The sequence below is a fragment of the Lissotriton helveticus genome, chromosome 1_2 (genome assembly GCF_964261635.1).
Source record: "Lissotriton helveticus chromosome 1_2, aLisHel1.1, whole genome shotgun sequence".
Lineage (NCBI taxonomy): Eukaryota > Metazoa > Chordata > Amphibia > Caudata > Salamandridae > Lissotriton > Lissotriton helveticus.
The window spans coordinates 364,764,475-364,784,000 of record NC_136058.1 but is presented as its reverse complement, the minus strand read 5'-3'; the positions used below and the strand labels follow the sequence as shown (position 1 = coordinate 364,784,000).

At 47.1% G+C, this 19,526-nt stretch overlaps 1 protein-coding gene across 2 annotated transcripts in view; it reads left to right on the top strand.

Annotated features, from left to right (window-relative positions):
- RNF20 (ring finger protein 20) overlaps positions 1–19,526 on the top strand; it is a 223,437-nt gene that overhangs the window by 40,935 nt on the left and 162,976 nt on the right. For both annotated transcript variants that reach the window (XM_078672289.1, XM_078672296.1), the window contains exon 9: positions 7,465–7,584. In XM_078672289.1, the coding sequence (XP_078528415.1) occupies positions 7,465–7,584 (120 nt within the window). The remainder of the gene's footprint in view (positions 1–7,464; positions 7,585–19,526) is intronic.

Below are 19,526 nucleotides of genomic sequence, written 5' to 3'. Positions count from 1 at the left end.
ATCTGAAATCGTTTAATACCAAAACATTAGTTTTATAAGCAATGCAAATAGAGTTGATAGAAACTATGAAGTGTAATACGCTGCCAACTATGTATCAAAATAAATAAATAGATCACTCCATATTGAAAATCGATCAAAATCCTAATACAGAATTTAGATCCTGTAAATAAACAAACATCAGGCAGTCAATATTACATGGATAAAAGTCTACGTTTCAGCCCAATGGTGAAATTGACCAAGGCCATCATCAGGACAGTGTGTTGCAAAAGAACTTAGACTGACCAATAATGGCCTATATACAAAAAACATATGGCAGTATTTAGTGCACAAATGCATACGAAGTTCAGTCAGCAAGGACTGTGATGTCTGTTAATCTTGCTAGTAGCACCAGACGATTATCAGCCACGTACCGGAAAGAGAAGCACTTAGATGTTCTCTAAGAGGAGCGCAGAATAGAAGCTCCACATCTGTCACAAAAGACCAATTAGTAACTTGGAAGATCGAATTCCAAGAGGCACAAGAGATCCTAATTCAATTGAAATTCCCAACTGGGGTATGTTATGGCCCAGAATTACTTTAATATATTACCCCCTCATAATGAACAACATATAGCTCAGTTAGCAAAGCACCAGGCATGTAACACGACCGAGGTGTCGAGCAGCATACAAACTGATTGCATTCAAAAGCAGAGGAGGGTAGGGCTCCAAGAAGTTCCAATCACCTATGGGCTCCATCTGCACAGGTTCAAGTAACAAAACACTTGTGCTAGGAGGCTGCACCATAGTAAACATTGAACAGCACCAAAGCTTCAAAGTTTCTTTATGCCTGTGTTGCGTAGTCCAGGCTTTTTATTTGCTTTCTGTTACTTGTAGTCAATAAGTCCAAGGATGTAAAGAAAAAACCTGCTCTGGATGAGTTGCTCAAGAATAGACTTGGGAATACTCGGAAGCAATCAACTGTCCGCATCTCCTCCTGGGCATCATTTTACTGCTTGCTGTGTTTGTAGTTATGTTTGAAACAAGCCCTGTTTTTGAATTTTGTTGATTACAATGGTGGAGGAAGTACTTATTACTGGAAGTACGTATTACTGCTGGGGGCTATAACTCTCTTAAGTCAGTAATGACATTTGCAGTGTGTCTGGGGCAGTGGACTACTAAGAAGAACCTTGGCCCTTGCGTTCATTTATTTTTTACTGATGAAACCATGTTTAACACCATTGTGATGCTAGGTCTGCAGATATTCAGGGAAGAATAGGAGATGTTGAGACATAGTGGAGTCAGATACTGTACTCGTGTCGTGTTTATAAAACACATCTATTAAGACAAAGGTTTTCAATGTCCGCTAAGTTTGGCACTTTTTTGACCTGTATTATTTCTACTAAGAAATACACCTTCCCTATGACTGCTGAGAACCTGGATATTTTAAATTTGGCGAATGGCTTAGAAGTAGTCTGTTTTTAAGTGGCTCGCTTCAATGACCTGGGGCACTGTCTGCACCCATTGCAGCTGATTAGGAGGGGTTCATCCACACTAACCCTGTTCTCACAAGAGCACCACCGAGCACTCTGAAACATTGCTCCTTTCCTGTTTGTTTGAGGGGCACCTCCCTGTAGCAGCTTCTTATAAGGACAGCATGTAGTGGTGGTGACTGTGCATTGAATGGACTGGCAAGTAATGGGACATTGACTATTAAGAAGGCTTATCCGCTTGTTGTGTCTGTAGCCCTGTAGCTGAGTGCGTAGTTTCCATATCTCTATTTTTTTTCCTTCTTTTTTTTACCTAATTTGCTCTAATAACTTAGCCGGTTTCCTGCATGCAATCAAAACTAGCTCAGAGTAGGATGATAATATAGCTGTCTTTAGTGTTTCCTTATTTACATTCAAGTTTGATGCTTATAGTCCACAGCACGTAATAGATAAGGTCAATAAGGTAGTGGCTTTGTGAGTGATAAAGTGAGCTGTGTTATAAGGATTGTAAATGCGCAATGCATTAAAGATTGAAAATGTAAATAGACTGCTTCCTGATTCAAAATGATGAATAACAATTACAGCTCCAGTCAGGGGGAGAAGGGTTTATGTGCGTTTTTCTGCTATCTTCAAATGGGCTCCTGAGACAAGCATTCTGTTTTGCTATATTTACTCCACGTTTTATCGATCACTTTTCCATTGTATTAGATATGCCACATGTAGAACGCTGGCTCTGTATATACTATACCAAAATGAGGTATAGTGTGCTCAGAGTCCAGCGGAACCCCATAGGTAGGCAGAGGTAACAGTAGATAGCAGCTTAGCTCCAAGCAGTCATCTCCCACCTCCAGACTACAGTCACACCCGATTCCCTCTCAGAAGCTCCTTGTCATCGGAGAGGCTCTGGACATGACGCGGTTTCGGGTCTATCCTCCCTAACAGCGAGTCCGGGATATTCGGGCTATGATTCCGATCTTTCAGCCTCTATTCTGGGTTTTGGTCAGAATGACTCTGAGGCTGCTGTGCCTCATCGCCTCCTGCATTCTGCTGGTAGATCATGCCAGGTGGCATATGCGGGCTCTGCAGTGGGCCCTGAAGTTCCAGTGGGCACAGCATCCGGGGAATCTGTCCGATTGCATCCAGATGTCAGAGGGCACTGCTTGACAACTGCAGTGGTGGCTCACGAAACAGGATTGGGTCAACAGCAGATCCCTCTCCCTTCCCCAACCAGACCACACAAAGGTGACGGACGCGTCCCATCTGGGATGGGGCGGCCACATGTGAGAGGCGGAGATCAGAGGCCTCTGGTCTCCGGCAGAGTCCGTGCTCCACATCAACCTTTTAGAACTTCAGGCGATTCATCTTGCACTAAAAGCATGCTGTTGTGTCGTAGGCAAGGAGTTCCAGTAGACTTGGTTAGGTTACAGATGATAAGTTTATTGATTTTAGATGGTCAGATAGGTTTTCCAGTAAAGATGTAATCAGCCCCACCAGGAGCAGCCTCTCTGCTGCTCAGCCCAGGATCTAACTGACACTCTGCCTCACAGCAAACCTAACATTCCAGTGAAATCACCATCCACACCAACATTGTACTCTCACTGGCTGAACAGCAGAACACATTCCTTCCCTCTGTCCGGGGAAGGGTAGTGCAGGTGTTCACGGACAACACCACCGCCATGTGGTACTGCAACAAACCGAGCGGGGTGGGGTTGTGGACCCTATGTCAGTAGGCTCTCCGCCTCTGGATATGGATGGAACATCAGGGCATATCCTTGGTGGTTTCAGCACCTGGCAGGTTCCCTGAACGCTAGGGCAGACGAACTCGGCCGTAGGTGCATGATGGATCACGAATGGCGTCTTCACTCGGAGGTGGTGCAAGGTCTCTTTCAGCAGTGGGGGAAGCCTTGGTTAGATCTGTTCGCCACCGAAGAGAACGCGCAATGTCAGCAATTATGCGCATTGGAATTTTCAAGGCGGCACTCGCTAGGCGACGCTTTTCGACGCTAGTGGATTTGTTGTCTGTTGTACGCCTTCCCGCATATACCACTTCTGCCCAGAGTGCTGAAGAAGATCAGGCGCGACCGGGCCCAAGTCAATCTTGTTGCTCCGGATTGGGCACGTAGAGTCTGGTATCCCGAGCTGCTTAACATGGCCATCGATCCTCCGATCCGACTGCCTTCTCGGGAGGATCTTCTGACGCAGCAGCAGGGGACGATCCTCCACCCGAACCTGTCCAGACTCCACCTCCTTGTGTGGAGATTGAGCGGCCGCAGTTGAGGTTGTTTGACCTGCTTCCTGAAGTCTGCGATTTAATCTTGGCAGCTAAACGTCCCTCCACTAACATGGTATAAGTCTGTCGGTGGAACAAATGAGTGGCATGTTGCAGAGCAAAGGCTGTGGATCCCCTCTCTGCCACTCTTTCTGAGGTTCTCTTGTTCCTCCTTTCTTTGGCCCAGCAGGGCTCTGCCCTGGGCACTATCAAGGGCTATCTCTCGGCCATCTCTGCCTTTCTTCGGCTTCCAGATCAGGCTTCTCTTTTCAAGTCCCCAGTTGTCAATCGTTTTCTAAAAGGCATAACCCACCTCTTTCCTCCTATTCCTTTTGTTATGCCTCAGTGGGACTTGAATCTGGTTTTGACCTTTTTACTGTGTGCTTCCTTTTAGCCGCTCCACAACTGTCCTTTAAGGCTTCTCACGTTTAAGACTGCCTTCCTGGTTTCCATCTCCTCTACCAGGAGAGTGAGTGAGTTCCAGGCTCTTTCATTAAAACCTTCTTTCTTGTCTGTCCATCCGGAGAAAGTGGTCCTTAGAACCCGTCCATCCTTCTTGCCAAAGGTTGTTCCTGCCTTTCATATCGGGCCGACCATCATTTTGCACTCCTTCTTCCCGCCTCCACATTCTTCGAAAGAGGAGGAGAGGCTCCACCGTCTGGACCCAAAACGTGCGCTTTCCTTTTGTCTGGACCACACAAAACAGTCCCGGTGGATGACCAGCTTTTATTGGGTACGTGGGTGCAAAGAAAGGTCTGGCAATACACAAATGAACTCTCTCCAGATGGGTCGTTTTGTGTATCAAAGCATACTATTCTCTGGCGAAGAAGGAGCCTCAAGTGGGGCTACGCAGCCATTCTACCAGGGCAACGGCAGCGACTACTGCTCTGGCACTAGGCGTTCCTCTAAATGACATCTGTCAGGCAGCTACGTGGGCCTCACTGCACACGTTTACAAAACACTACTGTCTTGATGTTCAGGTCCGGAGAGACCGCTTCTTTGGCTGTTCTGTTCCCCAGCACTTTCTTATGTTGTCTTAGTTCGCAGACCCACCACTGGGGTTGGTATTGCAGGGGTATCTATTCTGAGGTAAGGAATCTATAAGTAACTTGTCTCTTTCAGATGAACAAGTTACTTACCTTCAGTAACGATACATCTGTAAGAAACATTAGTTAGTTTTAGATTCCTTACCGCCCCACCCATTCTGCTAACTGATTTCTAGGTTTAAGGATTTTCCTTTCAGGATCCTAGTTTTGTGCATCAGTGGTCAGTGTCTTGCATGGCTCTGCGTTTCTGGCGCGGAAATTCGTATACAGAACTGACGTCAGCGCGCGTCTAAGTAGCTGCTGCAATGTCATCCCGGCGACACAATGCCAACGACGGACGCAGAGCTGACCGATGCCAACTTCTGACATGCAAAGGGACTGCTGCCGAAAATACGTTCCGGATCCAGTCTGGCGCCTCGGGGTAATTCTAAGGTAAGGAATCTATTACTAACTAATGTTTCTTACAGATATATCGTTACTGAAGGTAAGTAACTTGTTCTTTGATCCCTTGGAGGACTATCTTTGGTAGTCTCATGAAAAATAGCAATTAGTGCGGTGACATTGGGGCTACCAGCCTTACTGCAGTGAAAAATAGCAATTTTGAGTTTTCACTGTCAGGACTTGCTAAACACAAGAGGAACATGCCCTTTTAAATATTTAGCACCCTGCCCTGTAGGCTACCAAGGCCTTCCAGTGGGGTGGCTTATTAATATTAAAAAGGAGGTTTTGACTAGGCCAAAAGGGTTTATTTTGCCATGTTGGGTTGACATTTTTAAAGCTTCCAGACTGCTACATTGGCAAGCCTAAAGCCATGTGTTCACTTTTTTACTGTCCTGGTGGTGCAATTAGGAACTGCAGACCACTAGTGCTATTTAAAGTACTAGGCATGAGTTTCTCTTTTACCATATACTAGGGACATAGAGGTAATTTAAATATGCCAATCAGGTGTTAGCCAATGTACATATACTTTGGGGGTCAGATCATATGCACTGGAGCCTGGCCTGCAGGCAGGGCCCAGTGCACTAGAGTAAAAAAAACAGCACATAGTTCATCTAAAAGTAAGGATCAACCTGCAAACAGCTGTCCTCCTACACCAATTAAGTCTTTTAAAGGGAGCTCTAAAACCCTCTTCATCGTACAAGAAACTGCGTCTGCTCTGGTGATGAGATATCCTCCCTCAAAGTAACTGTCTTTCCAAACACTGACTGGTTCCAGTGCCAAATTCACAAAGCTTCACCCAGATGACTTAAACACTATGATGCTTCGAGGCAAAATGACCAAAAGTGCTTTTAGTCAAAATTCAGAATTTTTATTAACTCAGAACTTTCCAAGCAGTATAAAAACGTGTTAAACACCTTTGCCCTGAAATACACATATCTCCTTCAAGAACTCTGCACCACACGTAACAAGTTGTTAGAAGAAGCTGAGTGCATAAGACCAAAGCCCTAGTGGCCCACCCACACTTAGCAGTTCTAATGTTTTACCCTGCCCAATCTCTGCAGATCAGATATAAGCCCTCCCTCTTCCTTAAGGCATCGAGGTTCAAAGCTCCACATTTTCTGTCAACCTTGCCAAGGAAAACCGAAACTTCCTTTCAGCACTAAAGAGCTAGAGGCTTCCTTGTCATTCAAGCGAGCCTTCTTCCCTTCTCTTCTTCCAACCTGCCCTTACTACACATACTCAGATGTTGTAAGACTCCCATGGGTTGACATGCATTTTCACTGCTCGCCCCTTTGTTGTGGAGGTATGTGCCTCCAAGCCTTAGACCTACCCCTGCAAACTTTTGCTTAAGGAAAGACTTAAAATCTCTTTTAGTTAACCTTTATCTTCTTTAGTGCTTTTCTCAGGCTATTAATTTTTTTAACTGCCCGACTAAGGAGCTTTAGCCCTGATTAAAATCACGTAGGATATAGTTTCTTATAGATTTCTCTGCCCCAGGCCATTTATTAAATCAAACAGCCACAAATGCTTTTTATTCCTGTGTTTGTTGTTCAGACACCAGTAAAGTTCTGTGTGAGATGCAAATGATACACTGACTACTGCACCATCACTTTAGTCCAACATTTATGAGTATTGTTTCCATCCTTCTGTTCCTTGTTTGTTTCTCTTATAACTAATAATTGATATACAGGTGTCTGGCATTGTCTGGTCATGCCTGTTTTGTGCTTGTTTATATGACGTGACTCCATTTTATTGTTTCAAATGTGTTAGTTAGGACCTTGGGTTACAGAGTTTGCTCTATTCCGTTTCTCTTGTAACCTATCTGTTAGGCAATGCTGAAGCACCCATAATGATTAATTGTATGTTGTATATGCAACATGAAACTTAATTTAAAATGGGTAACTAAGCAATGAGCCACCTTGTTTCTTTGAAACTCAGACATCTGCCCCATAACAGCTTAACGTCAGCTTCTTGCCTTACACACCTTTATTCTCCTTCTACCCACAACCCACAGTTGGGCAGAAGGGTCCGATGCAGTCATTCTGCTTCAGGCATGGACTTGAAAATAGTAAAACGTAGCTGGAGTAAGCGCTGTACCCTTATGTGCTCCTGACAGAGGAGTTTACTTTATTTCTATGTTTGACTAGTCCTCTTCTCCTTTGCACATTTTTCCTTCTGTTCATTACTCCAATATCATTGTTCCATTTCCCTTTTCTCCACACCCTTCTTCAACTTGAAACCAGTTTGAGGAGATGTCCGTGGAGCTTGAGGAGAACAAAGAGCTGGCAGAAAACCGCCTGACAGAGCTGGAGAAGTTACGCCAAGATCTGGATGAGGTGACCTCGCATAACGACGGGCTCAAGGTGAGTCTCCTCCTATGGTCACATAGGGTAAGGGTGCCAATGTCTGTGAATTTGCCTTATGGCTGTGTCGTGGTGCTGGGATGACAGCAGGGTGTCATTACATGATTGCTCAGAGCTCCACTGTTCTCAGGCTGTGTCAGACCTGCGGAAGATATGCTAAAACATGGCTTCATTAGAAGTCGCAAACACATAGATCCCTTAAGGTCCTGATACCCGCAGATCGAGATGCCAGTGGGGTCAGTAGTATCCTGGAATAGTGTCCCTTTACAGGCCAGGATCACTTAACTACAAACTAAGGTTTATTGGAAATTAAGGTAGCAAAATGTGATTTCAAATTAGGATTACTGAAGGCAAATTGGAACCCATGAACTAAAAGTTTGAGTAAATCTTACTTTGAGCCTACTTTGGATGATTGTCCAGGCCTAATCCTAAACCCAGCTTGAGAGCGACAGCTGTGTGATGGCAGCGTTTGTGGTTCAGACCTAAACGCTACCTTGAGGAAACAGTTATACGTTCAGACCTATACATGTCTGGCCTTGATGCCTTTCAATGCTGCTGATTAGCTCACTGATGATTAGTGCACTATACAAATATACATAACATAACATTGGTGATCTTACATTTTATGCACTTACTGTAGTCCAATCCTGTCAGAAATGCATGTTAATTGCCACTATCACTTTAAGAGATCAAATCTCTGTTAAAACACATTTAGTTGTTTGGAAGATTTTGATTTCAGTTTGCATCAAAGTGCTGTACCTTCATGACTGTGATTGTTTCAAGAGTTACTCTTTACCCATTCAAGTGCTTACTATTTTAAGCTTGTGCACCCCATAACGTGTACCAAATGGGTTTGTATTTATTAATGTGTTAACAAAGCAGGAACGCTTTGTTTCATTGCTGATACAAACACACACAAGACAATTGTGCAGTCGTAGGAACTAGTGGTCTCATACTGGTACTTGCTGACCTAATAGTAATGTTATGCTGATGTACCTTTATTAGCACGTCTGTCTGTCTGTCGTGGAAACCTTAAACTTGTTTGAATCTCAGACAAGTTTCACCTATAAACACTTTAGTTTTAGATAATTACTGTAATTGGCATAATTGTGATGTGTGGCTCAAATGCTTGTCACTCAGTTACGAGGTTGGCAGTTCCTTGCCACAGTATAGAAACACTTATTCCCAGGATCCACCTGAAACAAAGGTGATGGCCAAAATACACCTGTAATTGTGAAAAATGCACCAAAAATATTTTAGAGGTTATTCCAAATGATGGTGAAAACCTTAAATCCCAGAGTAATCCGCCATCTCCCAAGAATCGTAATTGTTGAGTGTCTGGAATGATAACTGCTAAATTTTGCATGCAAATGTAAGTGGCTTGGTGGGCAGCTTTTGAAGTTAATTTCGGAGAATATTAGTGCACAACATCTAATATGTTGTTAATTATGAATGAGAATATGCCCAAGCAACTGCCTTGGCTCATTACTCCCTCAAGCCAATTCTATAAGCCTGCTCAATGCAAGAATGGATTCAGGCATGTAATCTGCCTTACTATTTCTCAGTTTCAGATATTGAATTAGTGCGGAACTCATCACATAGAGCAGTCACCAGTTACAGCAATCCATGAGTTAGATGAAACATACCATTTTTTATTAACCAAGAGAAGCTGCACAGGATGGAGCCCACCTTTGGCAAAGGAGCAGAACTGCATTTGGGATGTGGAAGATTATGGTTGTAGACTCCATATTTTGATGTCCCCTTTTTCAGGTGTTGCACAGGCCTTTACCCTCTTGTACTTTCTTATGGTTAAAGCCGTTTGGAACTGTGGTCACTAATTTCATTTTCACTTAATGGTTTCTGAATGTTTCTCTTGGTTGAAGTATCCATTTGTTAATCTACTTTAGCTGGACATCGCATCTGACTGTGTCAGATGTGCATGATCAGTGACTGCACAGTCTGTCATCTGTCCATTAAACACCTAAATGCAGCCTTTGCAAGGTTCTGAATCCCATGAAAGACGTAGGTTCTGTAGTAGGGGATCTCTGTGTATAGTCATAATCTAGTGAATAGTCCCGCCCATGTGCGTGGACCCCGGAGCAATCAAAAATAATCTCTTAAGCTGTCAAACCATGCAGAACTGCATCAACACTTAAGAGAGAATTTAAAGACAGATTATGCAGCCTATATCCACAGGCTACATTGTCCAGTACTTCAACTAGAAATTCCACCAAAATCCACAAACAGCACAGCCTGTCCAGGGTTTTCTAAGAGAAAAACCTTGCCTTTAACAGCAAAACCCTGTGGAATGATAGAGAGGAAGAAGTGGACAGACAAGCCCCATAGGCTGCCATTATGTCGCTCAGAACAGGATACTGTGCCTTTAAGAGAAATTTCCAGAAGTCTCACAGTATCCCAGAATGCACTGCAGGTCCCTTTTACTTTCAGTTCTTTTTTCCGGCTCGTGCAAGCAGGACCCTGGAGCATTGAGCTCTCCCTTTTCAAGGGTTTAATTGGTGATTTTTCACTGTTTTCAAGTTTTTTGAGTGCTTTTCTTGAAGTACTTTGGTGTTTCTTCCTTGTGTTTGTCTTGGTGCACTCTTTATTTGCCAATATGCCTGCATTATTTGACAAATGCCCTGAGTGCTCGAGGAAGAAGGCCAAGTCGGACCCACACGAGGTGTGCATTATCTGCCTTCCCTCATCTCATGTCCCAGAGGAGTGTGACATCTGCCAGGGCTTCTCTAGCAGAACCCTGAGGGACAGATTGAAGATCAGGCTCCAAGGCCTGGAAGACAGAAGACTGAAGGCACAAGGTGGGTCTGGAAGGGCTTCCTCTGCCCATGCTGAGACCTCGGGGGGGGCTCCCCAGGGGCAGGAAGACCAGCAAGCATCCCCATTCTCCATTGGCGTCGATTGCACCGACTACGGCGTCGAGAGGGATGACTGCAGTCTGTTCCCCGTCTCCCCAGGGCTCTGGGTTGAAGCGGCGTCGACGCTCGGCGTCGAGGGAACTGAATAGACCGCCATCGAAATCACCGGTGACGATTTCGTCGGCGTCGTCGTCGAGTATTCGACGTCGAGAGGTGGCCCGGCGTAGGCGTTCGCCGTCGAGGCGACACCGCCGTTCGCCGTTGGCGAAGAGAAGAAGGCCGTCGTCGAGGAGGCTTTCGGCGTCGAGGAGACGCTCGCCGTCGAGACTAAGATCGCCGTCGAGACGAAGATCGCCGTCGAGGCGAAGGTCACCGTCGAGACGAAGGTCGCCGTCGAGGCAAAGCAAAGGTCGCCGTCGGGACGAAGGCGTTCGACGTCGTAGAAGAGGCGTTCGGCGTCGAGGAGGAGACGCTCGCCGTCGAGGGGCCAACGCTCACCGTCGAGTCGACGTTCTTCGACGTCAAAGAGGCGCAGAAGGAGTTCTGGCGCCATGAGTCAGTCGAGCAGGCGGCAGGTGCCTATGGGGAATTCTCCAACGCCCCAGCCTAGGAAAGAAGGTGGATCACCGGGCTCGGTGTATTCTGAAGTGTGTCCGCCTTCTAGGCCGAAGTCGGTTACGGCCCCTCCTCCATTGCCCAGGGGGCCACCGCCGCGGGCTCCCACCCCGCCTCCACTTCCGCCTCCTCCTCCTCCTCAACCTCAACCTCCGGTTCCTCCGAGGACGTGTCGCTGCCTCGATTCCCGGCGCCCCCTAAGGGTACCCCTCGGCCGAGGGACCCTGCCATGCCAAAGTCGCCCACTCCGGTGAAGCCGGCTGAGCGCCCAAAGCCAGCATCCCCATTCTCCATCGGCGTCGATTGCACCGACTACGGCGTCGAGAGGGATGACTGCAGTCTGTTCCCCGTCTCCCCAGGGCTCTGGGTTGAAGCGGCGTCGACGCTCGGCGTCGAGGGAACTGAATAGACCGCCATCGAAATCACCGGTGACGATTTCGTCGGCGTCGTCGTCGAGTATTCGACGTCGAGAGGTGGCCCGGCGTAGGCGCTCGCCGTCGAGGCGACACCGCCGTTCGCCGTTGGCGAAGAGAAGAAGGCCGTCGTCGAGGAGGCGTTCGGCGTCGAGGAGACGCTCGCCGTCGAGACTAAGATCGCCGTCGAGACGAAGATCGCCGTCGAGACGAAGATCGCCGTCGAGGCGAAGGTCACCGTCGAGACGAAGGTCGCCGTCGAGGCAAAGCAAAGGTCGCCGTCGGGACGAAGGCGTTCGACGTCGTAGAAGAGGCGTTCGGCGTCGAGGAGGAGACGCTCGCCGTCGAGGGGCCAACGCTCACCGTCGAGTCGACGTTCTTCGACGTCAAAGAGGCGCAGAAGGAGTTCTGGCGCCATGAGTCAGTCGAGCAGGCGGCAGGTGCCTATGGGGAATTCTCCAACGCCCCAGCCTAGGAAAGAAGGTGGATCACCGGGCTCGGTGTATTCTGAAGTGTGTCCGCCTTCTAGGCCGAAGTCGGTTACGGCCCCTCCTCCATTGCCCAGGGGGCCACCGCCGCGGGCTCCCACCCCGCCTCCACTTCCGCCTCCTCCTCCTCCTCCTCAACCTCAACCTCCGCTTCCGCCTCCTCCGGTTCCTCCGAGGACGTGTCGCTGCCTCGATTCCCGGCGCCCCCTAAGGGTACCCCTCGGCCGAGGGACCCTGCCAGGCCAAAGTCGCCCACTCCGGTGAAGCCGGCTGAGCGCCCAAAGCCAAGGAGATCGCGATCTCGCTCGGGTCGGAGGGGGAGATCGCGGAGTCGTCACAGGTCCTCAACGAGATCGAGACGGCGTCACAGGAGGCGACGGTCACGGTCCAGCAGGGATTCCACCGGGACCAGAACCTACTCACCGACCTTGTCGGAATCCCCGGGGACGAGAGTATCGCCGGTGGACGACATCAGCATGTTCCAGGATGTTCTCCTGAGGGGTGCAACGAAGTTGGGTATCAGGGTGACGGTGCTTACTCCAACGACATCCGTGATTTTCGAGACACTGCATAAAAAACACCGGTCTCGACCTTTACTACCCCAAGTGCCGGGGCTGGTAGAGCCTGCAGAGGAGTTGTTTCTCACCCCTGCGGTGACGAAGTCCACTCCCTCGCGGCTCCTTAAGAAGTACAGGGCCCCGGATTCTGACCCTGCCTTTCTTCGGATGGATCCTACTCCGGATTCTGTCATAGTGCAACATGCCACCTCCCCGTCCTCTACTGTACCGGATAAGGAGAGCCAATGGATCGACTCGGCAGGCAGAAAGGTCTGTGGGACGGCCTCTACTGCTATGAAGGCGGCCAGTGCTGCGGCTTTGCTAGGGCGGTACGATCGTGCCCTATGGGAGTCCCTACAGCAGTTCGCTGAGTTCCTTCCCCGGGAGAAAAAAGAAGACTTTCAAGAGGTCCTGAAGGAGGGGATGCTGGTGTCGAACCAGCTCATCAGCGCGGCTGCGGATACGACCCTTCTGGCTGCACACGGGTACTGTCATGGTATCAACCAGCGGCGCCACGCGTGGCTTCGGCTTACGTCACTCAAGCCGGAAGCTCAGCAGCGGGTGGCCAATCTGCCTTTCTCAGGTGAAACCCTGTTTGGCGAACATGCGGATAACGAAATGGCCCGCATGAAGGCGGAGGCCGAGACCCTGACGGCGGTCGGGCTGGAAAAGCCCAAAGAGAAGAAGGCCTACCGCCCGTTCCAGAGACGGTTCAGGGGTCAAGGCCGAGGGCGAGGACAGACATCGGGACAGCAGCAACAACAGCAGCAGCTGTTCCGGAAGCCCTTCCAGAAGTGCCAGAAGGGTAGAGGCGGCCAGCAGTCCGCGGCAGCGAACAAAGGCCCAGCTGGGTCTCGGCCCTGAGCGGTTACTGCCCCTACATCCCTTACCCGCTCCGGTGGGGGGAAGCGTTCAATTTTTTCTGGAAGAGTGGAGAAAAATTACTCAGGACAAGTTGGTGCTGAATATTGTTTGCAATGGATACAGTCTTCGGTTCACCAGCCTGCCTCCAGCAATTCCACCAGTCAGCTCGCAGTTTCAACTGCGCGAGCTCCAGTCGGAGGCAGATATCCTGTTAAGGAAAAGGGCGATAGAAGACGTACCTCTGTCTCAAATGGGAAGAGGTATGTACTCCCGGTTCTTTCTGGTTCGCAAGAAGGACAAGAACGAGTTCAGGCCCATTCTGGATTTGCGACAAGCAAACAAGTGGATTCGCAGAGAGAAATTTTGCATGCTGTCGTTGCATCAGATTCATCCTCAGCTGCAACAGGGAGACTGGCTCTGCGCTATAGACCTACAGGATGCGTACTTCCATGTGCCCATTGCACACAAACACAGGAAGTTCCTGCGATTCCAAGTCGGCGCCAATCATTATCTGTACACAGTACTGCTATTCGGGCTGAAGTCTGCGCCCAGAACATTCTCGAAGTGCATGGCAGTGGTAGCTGCTCACCTGAGGAAGAACAAGGTGTTTCTCTACCCGTACCTGGACAATTGGTTAATAAAGGCCTCCTCCTCGGAAGCTCAAGCGCACTTCCAGAAGACGTGTGTTCTCTTGAACAAGCTGGGGTTGCACATCAACATGTCCAAGTCTGTCCCGACTCCGGTCCAGTGCATACAGTACTTGGGAGCCTCCATCAATACGCTGTCAGCAAGCGTGTCTCCTTCGGAGGAGAGACGATTATCACTCCGTTGGAAGGCTCAGGCTCTTATGACCGCTCCATCTACAACAGTGAGGACGGTGTCTTCTCTACTGGGATCAATGGCCTCTTGTATCTTCCTCACACCACACGCACGGCTGCACATGAGACCATTGCAGGAGTACTTGGAGGATCAGTGGGATCAGAGGAGAGGATCTTGGGACGACAGGATACGGCTGTCTCTGCATGCTCTTCAGTCTCTGAAGTGGTGGTGTTCGGCAGAGAATCTCCTGAGAGGGGTTCCCTTCCACAAGGACATTCCCACGCAGCCTATTGTAGTGTAGTTCCTATATTTCCAATAGGCTCTGCGCATTGGACTAATATAAACAGTAGTGTAGACGTAGGACTGAGGTCGACTAGGTCTCTACTGACTATATTAGACTAATTAGTTTTGCCAGCTAGCTCAGAGGTCGCTAGAAACTTTCTCGAATGTTCAGGAAAGAGTTAACTCTCCGGATTTAGACAAGAAGGGATTAGCTTCTGACAATCGCATAAACATGACAACTTTGCTCCCTCAGAATAAAGAGTGTATCTCTAGAGTCGTGTGAAAACAATAGACGGTTATTTCACTCAATCAATTGTGCATACTTAGTTTCACCAGAGTGCAGAGAAATAGAGAGACGGGCGTTTTCAATAAAAGGTGTTATTTATTGAGCAGTCCTCTTTCTCATGCAAGAGAAATGAATTGCCACAATTGCAATACTTATCATGAAGTAAAGTACGTACAGAAAAAGGAGTATTATGAAATAATACTGTAAAAGCATTGATATGGTTTCTTAGCCATATGATACTTTAAAATGGATAAAATATATACATACATAAAAACATTGACTAACGTACTCAACTGGTGCTTCTAAGATACGCCTACCCCGGTGTACCTGAACTAAGCCTAATACGTGGGAAGGAGTAAGTAAGTTGCAGTTTAAGTTAAGTTAGGTTTTTGCCAAGGATCTGAATCAAGAATTCTCTCAAGGGTTTAGTCAGCTCCGTACCTTGGTAATAGAATGTAGGAGGTCTTGTATCTCTCTCTCAGGACTCGATATCCCAGCAACCCGCAAGGGTGACTGGAAACACCGGAGCTGGATTTTCTCGGCTGGAGAAAAAGACAGCGTCTCTCAGTGCGTCAAAGGGGAGGGGCAGCTTCCTTCGGCTCTCGCATCAGCTGGGCTTCCGGGCAAGTAGATAGCCGCTCTGCTCCAAACCACCGTGTGTTTGCTTAAGGCAACGTTGGTATATTTATACCTGAAAGGTGCCGGGTTTGACGTAAGGTTGGACAGAAGACGTCACTAAGAACTAACAGTTCTTTCTTGACTCAAGGAGTTCTTGTGCAAATCAAAACAAGAGCAGGGGGATTTCCCGGGCTGCTGGAGGCTTGGTTCGTTTAAAGAACGCGTTGTACTTTCTAGGAGTCTATGGGAGTAGCCTTGCCGTATTTGGACTGCATGGGCTATTACTAAATATGAATATGATTCTTATGCCTCTATATGGATATTATTTATTATAACCATATAAGGGCATGAATCGGGAATATCGAATTAGGGTCCTAGATAGAAACACAACACCCACTCCACGTATTAATGTCCATCATTACTAAAAACTAAGCAATATTAAACATAACGATGAATGTGTGTTTTCCAACCCACCCCAAAATACATAATTCGCATTTGAAATGGTATATGGTAAATACACGAAAATGAGTATTGGTACTGTACGCTTTTCAAGCAGTGTCATCATTCAGTTAAAATGCATATATATATCAGCTGAATGAATTGCGAAATTTACACAAGAAATGGCTATGTATACAGAAAAGAAGGTCGAGACCATTTCATCACATTTTATGCAAATGCTATACATGTGCTAGAGGCTGAGGTAAAATATTGTCTCAAGAGTTCCTAAAATAGAAGCTCTGTTCTCTAAGAATAGTTCTACTTTAAGCAGAGTACTTGGTGCCAGAAAAAAGGGTAAATATTTCAGGGGAAAAAATAGTTCCAAATGTTTTCAGTAGCTGTGTTTATCAAAAACTGAAGGCTGAATCCAGAGTTCAGGGAACGCTGTGTGCTCGTTGTTTTAAAAAGTTATTCTCGTTGTTCAGCGGAGAACATCATATCAGACAGGCTTGCAAAAAATTGGTCTACAACATCAGGTGAAAGTTCGACCAAGTTCGAAAATGCTGAAACAGTGCATATGTGAGAGTGATTGCTATCATCGATGTTTGGATCAGCAATGCTCACAGAAGGTTGTACCTGTTTGGTGCTGCTTTCCTCTCGTACTTCACCGCCACCTACTCGTAGTGGTGAAGTCTCAACGAATGCCGTCATCAGAATAGGTAACCGCTGGGGATGCATGTGTCGTTACCGGACCTAGCACGGTATCTATATCCATTGGTACTGCTGATGGTAGTGTAAGACAGACGTCCAACACGCATTCTTCTCCGCATAGCAGACATCGAAGCACAGATAAGATGCAATTTTGCCAGATTGGTCTGAATGAAAGAAGCCGTGTTGCACTTAGATCTCTTAGCCGGGCTAATCCGAGGACTTTAGTGATGCGGTCCCGGTAGCGTATAGCTAGGATCGTTTCTCTCATCGTTCCTGGAGTCTTGTCTGTGGCTTGCCATGACATATCGGAGCACAAGGATCAAAAATAAAATTCCTGCTACGAGTCCCAAAAGTAGAGGCAGGCCGCCAAATAACGAATGGACAAAATTCAGAAAAATGCCCAGAACTGTTTCAAAGGGTGCTAACAATCCCGAAAAAATTGGCTTAAATACATGTGCGATGCCACTGGTATCAGACATGTTTAAGATTTGACTTAACATTTCTACGAAATGGACGGGGCAATTTGTTGATAAATGGGAATGTATCTCTGCCGCTGTCCTTGCAACTTGCAGTTCATACGTCTCTTTGGACGAGGTTAAAGGCACAGTTGTCTGTAAAAGAATTGACTTCATTGTGCTTAAAGTATCAATTCGAGTAGAAGAGATATTCAAAGAAGGCTATAACGCAGCCTCCATGTCTGGATTGCTGTGTGGATACAATACTTGCATACTGCAAATGACCCTGGAAGTGACGGATACAAGATAGGCTTTTCCTGGCACCATGCCACAACAGCTGTGGTCACTTATTAGAACATAACTGCCGTTGGAAAGCTGTCTGAAAAATGGCTCTATCTGTTTTGCAGGAGTGCGATGCAGGTGACATGAAAGGTTATTTGAAGACCCTTCGCAGGCTCCATGCAAGTTAATACCTTGACACAGAAGTGTACCACTTGGTGATTTTTTACAATTATTACCACTAAGGAATACTTCCTTTTTTCCTTCACTATAACATTTGTGTGTGTAAGGTAAATCCCAGGTTGATTTGATGTATCCTTTACCCAACCTTTCATACTGGCCTGCTGGTATATACTCTTGGCAAAATTTAAACTGGAAAGTTGTTATCGGAATTGTAATTGTTCCGTGTATTATCCATTCAATGACAGGTCTTTCCGACATTGTCAATGGTAATCTTTCAAGTTTTTCAATGCTCAGAATCGTATAGTCTGCTCCTTTTTGTGCCAAACTGATTTGTTTATCAGTAAGGTTAAAGATAGAGAATAATGACGTTGTGTTGATTAAACGCCATGGCACGTAGCCTGAACGCAGATTTTGCAACGTCCAGCCAAGCTGTACAATAGAATGCAATTGGGACTGACCATGTTGTAACATTAGCAAGTCCTGCTCTATTATATCAATAGCAGATGATACAATGCTGTCCAGTGAATATATTCTGGAGGACAGAGTCATTAACCCATTGTCCACTACAGAAAGTGATTTTTCCAAATTAATACGATCAATTTCTCGTATTTTTTCTGCCGTTTCAATTTGTGTTTCTTTCCAAGCTTCGTTGTATGCAGCCTATATACCAGCCGCTATGAAACGTTTTTGACGCTGTTTGCGAGGTCCCATTATGAAATCTTGCAAGTCAGCACCGTCTTTAAGTAAAGTCAAGTGTTGCTTAATTTCAACCAGTGTGGATTTTTGTAGCCATTCGAGGCATAGTTTCCCTACACTGTATGTTGTAACTATCCCTGGATGTTGTCTCTGAGAATATCTTGGGTCTGGCCTGTTCTGTTTAAACCCCTGTATTTTGTTCAGGAATCTATCTCGACAGTTATTTGTGTCTGTGGGCCAGATCAACCAATTGTTTCCAATCAGGATTTGTTCTGTTTTGGTGTAATATATGGGATACGTCTATCTCCACATCTGTAGTGCTATTACTATCAGGTATTGCCTTCGGAATAGACGGTTTATTTAAGTCTTTTATCTTGGCTAAACCAAGACAAGTTGTCTGCTGAATTGTGTCATTCAGGAATATTATCTGTTCAGGGATCATGCAGGCTCTAAATAATGCTTCTAAACCTTGGACCTGCCAGTCTTTTGTACCCCAGATGGTTTTTGTTTCAATGTTGTTTTTCCAAAATTCAAAACCAAATGTAGTCATTTTTTCATAAAATGTTTCTGAATATATCAATTTAGTGTTTGTCAACATTGTTTTCATTGGAGGAGGAGCTACGCTAGCAAACAAGATGGCCGCATAAGCTCCCGGCTCCGTCGACCTCCGTCGCTGGCGGACCTATCCTGCAATTAATCCTGACCTCCCGCCCGACTCCCGGGTGTCTGAATCGTTGCTGAGCCCAGGGGGGCATTCCCGGAGTTTTTCTCGTACTGGTTGACGAAGTTACACCGTCTTTCATTTTTGGGCCTACTCCAGTGTGTAAGCCGGGGCCTCGAGTACTGACCCAGACGGGTTTCAGTTGAACAACATCGGCCGCGGGTATCTGTCGGAGTCAGGTCTCATCGGAGTGAAATTTATTCTTCGATCCTGGTGGTGGTTTCTGGTCCCGGCGAATACTTGACAGACGGCGTCGAGACGTGTTTGCTGAGGTGGGTGGGGGGCCAGGTCCCGGGGACCATGTAGCGTCCGCGGGGTCCGCGGGTTGGGCCCCCGCTCGCGGCAACAGTGTAAAGAGCGCCAAGCCTACAAGTCGCCCGTCGCTTCCGTCCATCCTGCTCCTGTTTGTTTCCCCGGAGTAGCCGGCCTCCGGGGTTAAGGACCTGCTCAGTTATCGTGCAAGCAGCGATGGATCGGACGATGTGTGGACCATCACTGGGGACCGTAATGGCCGCCATTGGTGCTCTACACTTGCAAATGGAGGCTATCTTCTACAAATTGGCCGTAAACGTCGAGACTGTGTGTTTGAGACCGGACTCCAGCCCTGTGTCAGACCTGCAATATACGGTGACCCCCACGAAGCT